The sequence below is a fragment of the Capra hircus genome, chromosome 4 (genome assembly GCF_001704415.2).
Source record: "Capra hircus breed San Clemente chromosome 4, ASM170441v1, whole genome shotgun sequence".
Lineage (NCBI taxonomy): Eukaryota > Metazoa > Chordata > Mammalia > Artiodactyla > Bovidae > Capra > Capra hircus.
Window position 1 is genome coordinate 91,169,623 of NC_030811.1, and position 12,136 is coordinate 91,181,758.

Consider the following 12,136-nt stretch of genomic DNA (forward strand, 5'->3'; position numbering starts at 1 on the left):
GATTTTGGTTCTTCAGTCCCTGGCAACACAGAAGAATAAATATTACACAGTTTGACAAGAGAATAATCTGTATTATGAGTTTAATGTCTGCTTTCCTTAATACTTTTGAGTCCCTAGCAACATAGAAAGGTAAATATTGTACTCACTTGTGTTGGTTTTGACTAGACATCCACTTATAAGGTTGTCACTCATTTCTCCTAGTATCAGTGACATTACAGGAAGACAGGCCCCATTTACAAGTGATGCTAGTAATCCTAGGATCATGAGTGTGATATCCAGTCCATCAGCAAAGCGAAACTGAGGAAAATGAATAAAACATGGTAGCATGTTAAAAAATAAACACCAAAAATCAGCCTTTAGCTTTTGCCATTAGTTTGGGCAAAATTGGATCTTTGTACAGGTATTGTGTTATTTTAAAAAAATCTCTTATTATAGCATTTATGGGTTACTTACATATATTTTTCCTGTTGGAAATAATAGTTTTATAAATTATTTTCTTAAAATCCCCCCAAACACAAAAATAAATTATGTTTGTATGAGACAAACACGATTATTCTATATTCTCCCGTCAATTCCCTAAAATTTCCTGATACATAGACACACTTTCTAACTAATTTTACTTACTATTTCAATAGGTCCAACAACTTGCTTTCTTACTTTAGGCAGTTCTTGGAGTTTCCTGGAAAACAAATGTTTAAAATGGAAAGATTACAATGTGAATATAATTTGTAGAATTTTCTAATTAAAACTGTGTTGAAGTATCAAATTTTACTCTTGGTAATAAGTTTATATCAACACTGAAATTTTAAAATCAAACAATGATATACAGTACAAAGGTTTTTAGTATAATCACTGGGAAAGTAATTTATCACTGGCTGTCTCTGCATTATTAGGTAACAACTGAAAGACACACATCTGAAGTAGAATTTTTTTAATTGTGATAAAATACACATAACACAGGACTTACCATCTCAACTATTTTTAAGAATATAATGGTATTAAGTACAATCATACTGCTTTTATCATCATCAACCACTCATAGACCTCTCATCTTGGCCAAAAGAAACTCAGTACCCAATAAATAACTCCTCCCCCATAGCCATTGCCAATCACCATTGTACTTTCTTTTTCCAGGAATCTGACTACTTTAAGAACTTCATTTTGGTGGAATAATACAGTGTTTTATTGTTTTCTGAAGGGTTTATCTCACTTAACAAAATGTCTTCAAGGTTAACCCATGTTGTAGTACTTGTCAGAATTTTCCTCCTTTTTAGTCTGAATACTATTCCATTGCAAGTATTATCTCACATTCTGTTCACCCATTTACCAGGAGTGAACACTTGGGTTGCTTCTACTTTTTGGCTATTGTGAACAATAGTGCTATGAATATAGGTATAAAAATGTCTCTCCAAGTCCTTGCTTTCAATTCTTTTGTGTATCCAACCAAGAGTAGAATTTCTAGATCATGTGGGAATTCTTTTAATTTCTTGAGGAATCACCATACTGTTTCCTACATTATTTCACATTCTCATCAGCCATGCACAAGTATTCCAATTTTTCTATATCCTCAACAACACTTCTTATTTTCTGTTTTATATTATTATTGCTATTTTTAGATAGGAGCCATCCTAATGAGTATGAGGTGGTGAATTAGGATTTTTAACCCTTTGTAACAAATTGCTCAAGAGAAACTGTATACTTTAAATGAAAGAAGTTCTATTAGGTACACATTAAACAAGTGTATTGAGAAATTTGTACTCACTGAAAATTTCATTTCTTAGCTCACTTTCAAGGAGTTCCAGACAAGAATGTAAATTTTTGTCCACTGATTTCAGGGAATCTGTAATCTGTCTTTAAATACACACCACACACACACACACACACACACAAGACTCTGAAGCATTAAAAGAAGGGTGGAGGGGACCAGATTAAATTTCCTAAAAAAGATGTCACAGAAGGATGAACTCCTGACTCCTCTCTTCAGCTTCATAACATATTGTTCTGGCAGCTTTGATAAATGACAAGTCACTTAATTTTATTCCACCTGAAGTTAATAATTTACTAACATATTGGGCCAGTTTGCTCAGAGATAATTCATAGATGACAAAAATTATTGCTTCAAGATGATAAAGCCCTACAACTCCTTCTCCCAGCTCAAATGTGGACTTTTAAAGCTCTAGATCTAGTGAGCCCTATCTTCTTTTGATAAATTTTGTTTCAGGAATATATAACTAGTGATCTAAAGCAGGCCTCTATAGTTTTATAGTTTATACATTGAAATTTAACTCAATTATTATGGTAAAAATAGAAATAAAATATTTAAAATCATTTCCATTTTACATCTCTAAGTTAATGAATTACAGGTGTAGGAAAATTTTATAACATACAAATATACATATAGAAAAAATAGTTAGAATCCAATATTTTCTTTTATTAACTGTACCACATGGAATGAAGGATTCACAAAGAATTAAAAATATTTAAGTATTTTCCCTCTACATGTTGGTAAGAGATAAGAAATTTGGAAGAATAAATATCTGAAGTAAATACAAAATCAAAGCTTGTAGCAATTATGCTTCCTAAATTTACTATTAATCCAGTTATAGCACTATGTTAAAGTCTAGCAAAATGCAAACAGCACTGTTATTTTTGGAAAATATTATTGACATTTTGCTACAGTTGAGAAAAGGATAAGATATAATTGAAGTTGCAGAACATGTTTTGTAGAATTTAGGCAAAACATACCCATTTCTCTGGTAATTTTTTTGCATTTCTTCAGTTTGTTCAGAATTTGCCATCTTATTTACAACTTAATTCTTCTGAAATAAAATATCAACAAGTATATCATGACAATGTGAACTTTTATCACTTAATTGATATGAAGCATTCTTTACATCCCTAAGGGCTTCTAGAAAAGCATGCTGCTGAGTTTCACCATGCCCCCCCAACCCTGACACACCAAATAAGTTTCTGGTTACCTAGCTCACCTATTCAGAACTTAACATGAATTTATAACTTCTTTGCTTCATTCTGGGCTTAGATTTGGAGCTAATAAAATTCTAGAAATAGAATAAAAAGGAGAAAAGCCAGATTTCATGACCAATGCATGTTTTCCCAGGATATTGGATTTTATTGTTACTAATAAAAACCTTTAAATTATCTAGTGCTTAGTTTTCTCTGTTAAAATAACAAAAAACAAACAAATAAAAAACTGGTGCAATAGTTTCTGTTAGCCAGTAGCTTGAGGGAGCAGAGTTCTCTAGTTTATTAAATATGAGGAAGTTAGAGCTTCTACTATATATGAATTAATAGCTTTTAAAAATTAGAATATTAAAAAGACCTCATTATATTAAATATAGTGTATTCTTCCTTTAGATTATATTTTAGGATCTTAGGTGGTCATTTAGTCACTAAGTTGTGTCTGACTCCTGCGACCCCATGGACTGTAGCCCCCCCAGGCTTCTCTGTCCATGGGATTCTCCAGGTAAGAATACTGGAGTGGATCACCATTTCCTTCTCCAGGGGATCTTTCCAACACAGGAACTGAACCCTGGTCTCCTGCATTGCAGGCAGATTCTTTACCATCTGAGCCACCAATGAAGCCCAGTTAGGATCTTAGCTAGTCTCAGGATTGCAATTATCAACATAAATTATCATTTCTTTGCAAATACACAGATGTTTCTGACTCAATATGATTTGTTAGGCCATGTAATATCTATGGGCCTGATAGCTCAGTTGGTAAAGAGTCCGCCTGCAATGCAGGAGACCCCAGTTCAATTCCTGGGTTGGGAAGATCCTCTGGAGAAGGGATACGCTACCCACTCTAGTATTCTTGGGCTTCCCTTGTGGCTCAGCTGGTAAAGAATCCACATGCAATGTGGGAGACCTGGGTTCTCCCTGGGTATGATTCCTGGATCGGGAAGGTCTCCTGGAAAAGAGAAAGGCTGCTGCTGCTGCTAAGTCACTTCAGTCGTGTCCGACTCTGTGTGACCCCAGAGATGGCAGCCCACTCCAGTATTCTGGCCTGAAAAATTCCATGGACTGTATAGTTCATGGGGTAATATCTATATTGAGATGATTATAACATATATGGACTTAAACTGTAGAGTGGACTTAGTAATCAATTAAACACTACCTGAAAGTGTTAGTTGCTCAGTTGTGTCTGATTCTTTGAGATCCAGGGACTGTACTACCTAAGCATCTGTAAAAACCTGTAAAATACACTTTCAAATAGTAAGTTTCTCCATGAAGAAATGATTTCAATGGGTCAGAAATGGCTCTGTCCATGGGGATTCTCCAGGCAAGAATATGAGAGTGGGTTGCCTTGCCCTCCTCCAGGGAACCTTTCCAAAAACCCAGGGATAGAACCCAGGTCTCCCGCATTGTAGGCAGATTCTTTACTATTTGGGCCGCCAGGGGAGACCTTGAGAAAGAAGGCATGATACCAATACACTGGCATATTCTTCCTGTTTTGGAAACCAATGTTTATAACTTCATACAAGAAATCTTCATAATTGCTATACTGATGTTATACCATCTCCAGTTATTTAACATATGTGTAAGTAATTAAATAGAATCTATCAAACATTGCATTTCATAGAAATTAGCAATTCTATAATAAAACTCATAAATTCATTAAAAGAAACCAAAACAATTTAGGCTCACCTTGGTAAGTGCATGATCTGCTGCTTTATACCAAACTCGTCAGTGGTTTCTCCTCTTCAACAACAACAACAAAAAAAACAACTGCACTTTCAGAACTGTGCTTTGCTAAAGCCTATTTTCTGACCACACCTTAATATCTGATTACAGCAAGGGTGAATTTTCAAGTAAAGCACACCGTGTTCTTGTCATAGTGTACTTGGGAAACAAAATGAGCAAAGAAAATTCACTGAGCCAAATAAACACTCTTTTTAAAGATGTGTAGTGTTTATATACCCAGTTTTCTATTGTTTAGTCCCATATAATTTTATTAGCTGAGTTAGTAATTGTAATAAGTAAAATAAATGTCTCTAATGTCAATGGCACATTTGCACAACACATTTTCATTGACTGATATACATTATATATTTATCTGCTGGTGGCTGAACACTTAAGTTGTTTGCATATCTTGGCTAATGTGAATAGTAAGAAGCAACTGATTTTTGCATGTTGGTGAACACATGTATTAGCTATGACAATTGTGTGTGTGTGTGAGTGACAGAGACAGATATTGTATAAAAGATCTTGTATACAGATACTGTATAAAAGATCTTGTCTGAGAACAGAGTTCTTTTTCTAATTTTGATGTTTTATGTTTCCTTTATTTGCCCAAGTGTGCTGGCTGGAACTGTGTTGAACAGAAGTGGTGAGAGTAGGCATCCTAGAATTGCTCCTGATCTTAATGGGAAAGTTTTCAGTTTTTTTCCATTGAGTATGATGTCACCTGTAGGTTTTTGAATAAATGGTCTTTATCATGTTGAAGAAGTTTCCTTTTATTCTTAGTTTGTAGAGTGTTATTATCATTAAATGGTGTTGAATTTTGTCATATGTTTTTATTGTATCAACTGAGATAGACACAAATTTTTCTTCAGTCTATTAATGAGATGTATTAAATTGGTTGGGGCTTTCCAAGGGGTGCTAGTGGTAAAGAACCTGCCTTCTAGTGCAGAAGAGGTATGAGATGCAGGTTCCATCCATGGGTTGGGAAGATCCCCTAGAGGATGGCATGGCAACCAACTCCAGTATTCTTGCCTGGAAAAACCATGGACAGAGGAGCCTGGCAGACTATAGTCTATAGGGTGGCAAAGAGTTGAATGTAACTGAAGTGACTTAGCAAGCACGCATGCATTAAATTGATTGCTTTTTGAAAGTTCACATACCCTTGCAATCTGGTAATAAATCTCACTTTTTCAAGATGTGAAATCACTTTAATAAGCTGTTGAATTTGGTTGCTAGTACGGCAAGTCCCCTACATATGGACGAGTTCCATTTCAAGAGCGTGTTTGAAAGTCCAATTTGTTGTTAAGTCCAACAAAATTAGCCTGAACTAACATAAACTAACATAATACCTAAACTAACACAATCGGCTATATAGTACTGAACTGTAATAGGTTTAAATACTTTCCACACAAATAATACACAAAAAACCAAGCACAAAAAGTAAAGAAAATACTTTTAGTCTTATAGTACAGTACTCTAAAAAGTATAGTAGTACAGTGAAACAGACAGTGTTTCTTAGCAGTATCAGCTACGTCACCACAGCTTTTACCCTAGTTTTTGGACATCCTGGGCTTGAAATAAAGATTCTATACTACTATACTCTGTACAGTACTGTACAGTAAAGTACACAAAAGCACAAACCCTTGTAGAGGATACATGAACATCACAACGTACATCAGACACGTGAACTAACTTATGTGATTGGACATGTGAATGCATGTTCCCATCTTTGAAGGTTCGGAACTTTAGGTTCATATATAGGGAACTTACTGCATTTTGTTGAGGAATTTTATATAAATATTTATAAGGGATATTTGTTTGTAGTTTTCTCTTTTTTCTCTAAAAAGGAAATAATTCTGCTTCTAGACTGTCTTGAGGCTCAAGATATCAAATTCTTGTTAGAGTTTCTAACCTCTATCCTTTCTTGAAGATTTTGGGTTTGCCAGCCACCACACTCATGTGAGTCAATTTTTAAAACTTAATGCTCCCCTTTTCTAATCTCTCTCTCTCTAGATAGATAGATAGATAGATAGATACAGATATAGACATAGACAAAACCAATAGGTAGTTTCTGGAGAATCCTGACTATTATACCCAGCAAGACAGGAAGTTATATGATGAATAGTACATAGAGTGACTTTTCTAGCATCTAAGAAGAACATTATGACCTAAATTGTTTCACCACAAAGACAAGAAGGGCCCTGAGGTTAATCTCTGGAGGGTGGTTAATATGTCAATAAGTAGAGATGTGTGGAGGAGGAATAGGAACATAATCTCAGGAATGCAAAGATGAATTATCTCATAATAGAGGAATGAGGCCGGTCTGGTTAGAATTAACAGTTCATGCAAAAATCAAGAAAGAGATAAGGTAGATGAGATTGTAGAATGCACTGAACCAAATTTTAGGGCAACTGTTATGATTTTCTGAGAATGAGAGTGACAGGGCCATTGATATTTGATACAATTAACCTGATAAATGTTGATTATAAGGACATGGGAAAAGATAAAATCCAGGTTGACCCATTATGATCTAGTTTAACAGCAGTAAGAAAGTCAAATCTGAGAAATATTTTTAAGGAAAAATTGACAAGATATAGAGTCAGGAAACAAGAAAGAAGGAATTAGAACAAGTTCAATAACTAAACTTCAGAAACTGGGAATAAAAGAGTAAGAAAGATGGTAATAGGGAAGTCAGGAGAGAAAGTTGGTTAGGGGAAAAAGTTACATTTAGATTAAAAATGAAAGCTTGGTTAATATTTGTGTGTCCAAATCTTTCATGGACATATCTTTCATAGAGATGGAAATGTGACACTGATAATTAGGAACACTGTTAAGCTAGATGAATACTTGTGATAGTCATCTGCACAGAATGAATGATTAAAAATTTGAGGATGCGTGCATGCGTGTGAAGTCGCTTCAGTCGTATCCGACTCTATGAGACCCCATGGACTATAGCCCACCAGGCTCCTCTGTCCATGGGATTCTCCAGGCAAGAATACTGGAGTGGGGTACCATTTCAATCTGAGGATAAACTTGCTTTAATAATCTGACAATGTTATATACAAGTACAGGTGAAGTGGTATAGTAGAGAAGTCAAGAGTTTTGCTTCTAGTGCAGTGTTATCCAATGGAAGTTTCTGCAAAAATGAAGATATTCTCTATATCATCCAAGATGTAGTCACTAGGCATGTGTAGCTATTGGAGCACCTGTAATGTGGCTATTAGGGGTATTCCTCATAGCTCATTTGGTAAAGAATCTGCCTGCAATGCAGGGGTCCCAGGTTCAATACCTGGGTCGGGAAGATCCCCTGGAGAAGGAAATGGCAACTCACTCCAGTATTCTTGTCCGGAGAATCCCACGGACAGAGGAGCCTGGCAGTCTACAGTCCCTGGGGTCCCATGAGGTGGACCTGAATTAGCGACCAAATCACCATGACCACAATGTAGCTACTGAGGGAACTAAGTTTCTAGTTTTACATAATTTAACTAATTTAACTTTTAAAAACCACACATGGCTAGTGGCTATCATATTAGAAAGTACATTTCTAGAGTCAAACTGCCTAGACTCAAATTCTGTACTCCCCATGCATATAACTTTGGGTAAGACATTTAATCCTTACTATAGCACTAAGCACAGTGTCTACAACTCAATACCTCTCTTCCTTTTCTAAAGTATGTAACTACTTGGTTCATTTTGTCAGCTTAGGACAAACAAGCCATATCAATTACCACAAGATGTCAGTGTAACATCAGGATTTAAAAAAAAAAAAAAAAGAAGTGAAGGCAGAGGTCAAAATGGTGAAATAGGAGCTTTCTACCATCTCCCACCCCAAAAACACTGATTTAGACAATCACTCACAGACAAGAGTGCCTTTGGAGATGTCTGGGATGGTCCAGCAGAGAAGTTTCAGCTCACTATTGCAGTAAAAACCTGAGACTAAATGGATTGAAGAGAGTAAGAGAAATAGTTTAACTTTCTCAGCTATATAGGAAGCCTCTAAAGATGCCCATTTCTTTCTAGCCCTATCTAGAATACTGAGGTGTGCTGCATGACTAGGGGGCTGGGAGTAGCTGGGATAATAGCAGCCAGGGCTCAGAATGAAACATATCAAAGGGGTGCAGATCCTACTAGTCTTGATATGATCCTACTAGTCATATCAAGAAGCCAGCTCGAAAGTTTCTTGGGATGCCTTGCTTACGGATTTCCTCAACTGGCCCATGAGTACCCCCTACATTCTGCATGCCTCACGCACACTCTACTGCCTCCCAACCTGTGACTGGCTCCCTGTGTGCACCCCTGAGGATGGTGTAAGCAAGGCTTTACAAACAGCTAGTGAACATGCATGCATATGCACAGAAAACTGAGAGAAGTTTACAGGATTGTGAAAAACCACACAAAACTGAGCACTGCCCTAGGAAAATAAAGAAAGTGAGAAGCTGTCAGTATGTGGTCTGGCTGTGCAGGATCAAGAGAAGGCACACAATCTTAAGAATCTCCCTCCATGAGGAAGCAAGAAGTGTAAAGTAAACATAACCATAGAAAAGGTCTAAGAACACCTAAAATTCCCTAACAGGGCTGAAGAAGTGTATTTCTTTCCTGAAGTCAGTCAGGAAAGACTAGAAGAGATAGTTCCTTCTTCAAATGCAAAGACAGCAATGTAAAACCTCAAGAAACAAAAAATCAAGGAAACTGGATATCATCAGAGGAACACAATAATTTTCTAGTAACTGATCCCAAAGAAATGGAGAACTGAGATTTGCCTGATAAAGTATTCAAAACAATTGTTTTAAAGAAGCTCAGTGAGCTACTAAGAAACAGAAAGACAATTCAACAAAATCAGGAATACAATACATGGGCAAAATGAGAAGTATAAAAGAAATAAAAATCGTAAGAGAGAAACAAATTCTCGAGCTGAAGAATACAATGAATGGAGATACATGAAAAAGAAGGAATCAACAGCCTATCAATCAAGCAGAAGAAGAAATCTATGAAGTGGAAGACAGGTCATTTGAAATTACTGGTAAGAGAATAACAAAGGAAAAATGAAAATAAAATGATGAATGAATGAAAAAGAGTGAAGAAGGTGAAGAAGGCTCCCATGAACTGTAAGACACTATGAAGAGAAAAAGCCCAGCTTTATTAGAGTTACAGAAGGAGATGAGACAGAGAAAGGGGTAGAAAGCTTATTTAAACAAATAACGAAAAACAAAAAAAGAATGACTGAGAACTTTCCATTTTTAGGGAGAGATTATACATTCTAGTTCAAGAGGCTCATAGGTCTCCAGTTTCAACTCCAAATGATCTTCTCCAAGACACACTTATATAATAAATTGTTTAAAATTAAAGACAAAGAGAGAATTTTAAAAGCAACAAGACAAAAGAAATTTCTCACATGTGAGGGAATACTCATGAAGCTAACAGCAGATTTTTCAGCAGAAACCTTGCAGACCAGGAGAAAGTGGAATATTGTATTAAATCACTAAAAGAAAAACAACAACAACTGTCCACCAAGAATACCTTGCAAAGCTGTCATTCACAGATAAAGATGAGATAAAGATTTTTCCAGACAAACAAAAGCTGAGGGAGTTCAACACCACAAGACCTGCCTAAGCTGACAGGAATTCTTAAAGCAGAAATGAAAGGACACGAATTAGTCCCTTTTCCAGGGAATCTTCCCAACCCAAGGGTTGAGCCCTGGTTTCCTGCATTGCAGGTAGATTCTTTACAATCTGAGCCACCAGGGAAACCCTAAGTGAAAGTTGCTCAGTTGTGTCTGACTCTCTGAGACCCCATGGACTATAGTCTGCCAGGCTCCTCTATTGATGGAATTCTCCAGGCAAGAATACTGGAGTGGGTAGCTGTTCCCTTCTCCAGGGGATCTTCCCAACCCAGGGATAGACCCCAAGTCTCCCACATTGCAGGCAGATTCTTTACTGCCTGAGCCACCCTAGTAATGTAAATATATAAAAACGTAAAGAATACTAGTAAGGTTAAGTATATTGTTAGATGTAGAATACTCTAATATTGTAATATGGTGGTACTACTTAATTCTAGTATAAAGGTTAAAGGACAAAATTATTAAAATAACAATTGCTATAATATTAGTTAATGGATACACAATATAAAGTGAGTTAAATTATTATATTAAAACATAAAAGGTGGGGGAGGAGGGGTAGAAGGTTAGACTTTTTGGATATGATCAAAGTTAGGTTGCTATTAGCTTAAAACAGACTGACAAAATATGTTTTAAATAACCCTCATGGTAACCATAAGGTAAAAACCTACAGTGGATACACAATAGATAAAAAAAGGGAAGTAAAGTATATCTTTATGGATAATCATGAATATATAAAGGAAGATAGCAAGAAAGGAAGAGAGAAGCAATGGAACTACAAAATTAGCCAGAAAATAGTAATACGGCATTAGTAAGTCCTCACCTATCAATAATCACTAAAATATAAGTGGATTAAAATTTTTAATTGAGAGGTATAAAGTGGAGGACAGAGTAACAAAAAACCCCAAGACCCAACTACATGCTGCCTACAAGAGATTCACTTCATCCTTAAGGACGCACAAAGGTGCAAAGTGAAGAGATGAAAAAAGATATTCCATGCAAATGGAAATCAAAAGAGAACGGGAGTAGCCACACTTAGGCAAAATGGACTTTAAATCAAAACTGTAATGAGATTAAGAAGGTAATCATTATATAATGATAAAGAGATAAATTCACCAAGAGGATATAACAATTGTAAATATTTATACACCCAGCACTGGAGCACTAAACATGAAAACAAATACTAACAGATCTAAAGAGATAAACAGATAGCAATATAATAATAGTATGAAACTTCAATATTTCACTTTTAACAGTGGATAGCCTTGGAGAAGGCGATGGCACCCCACTCCAGTACTCTTGCCTGGAAAATCCCATGGACAGAGGAGCCTGGTAGGTTGCGGTCCATGGGGTCGCGAAGAGTTGGACACGACTGAGCAACTTCCCTTTCACTTTTCACTTTCATGCATTGGAGAAGGAAATGGCAACCCACTCCAGCGTTCCTGCCTGGAGAATCCCAGGGACGGGGGAGCCTGGTGGGCTGCCATCTATGGGGTCACACAGAGTCGGACATGACTGAAGTGACTTAGCAGTAGCAGTAGCAGCTAAACCAGGCAGAAAATTAATAGAGATACTGAACCAGAACTATACTTTAGATCAAATGAACCTATCAGACTCATACATAACTTTCCATCCAACGGCAGCAGAATACACATTCCTCTCAAGCATGCATGGAACATTCTCCAGAATATATCATATGTTAGATCACAAAACAAGTCTTAGCAAATTTAAGCAGACTGAAATGCCAAGTGTCTTTTGGACCATGATAGTCTGGAACTAGAAATCAATAATGGAAGAAAACTGGAAAATTCACAATGTGTG

General features: G+C 36.3%; 1 protein-coding gene across 1 annotated transcript in view; it reads right to left on the bottom strand.

Annotated features, from left to right (window-relative positions):
- ABCB5 (ATP binding cassette subfamily B member 5) overlaps positions 1-2,798 on the bottom strand; it is a 115,642-nt gene extending 112,844 nt beyond the window's left edge. Inside the window, exons 1-3 of the mRNA XM_005679028.2 lie at positions 2,746-2,798; positions 625-679; positions 147-297 (exon numbers count right to left, since the gene is read on the bottom strand). Coding sequence (XP_005679085.2) covers positions 147-297; positions 625-679; positions 2,746-2,798 — 259 coding nt within the window. The remainder of the gene's footprint in view (positions 1-146; positions 298-624; positions 680-2,745) is intronic.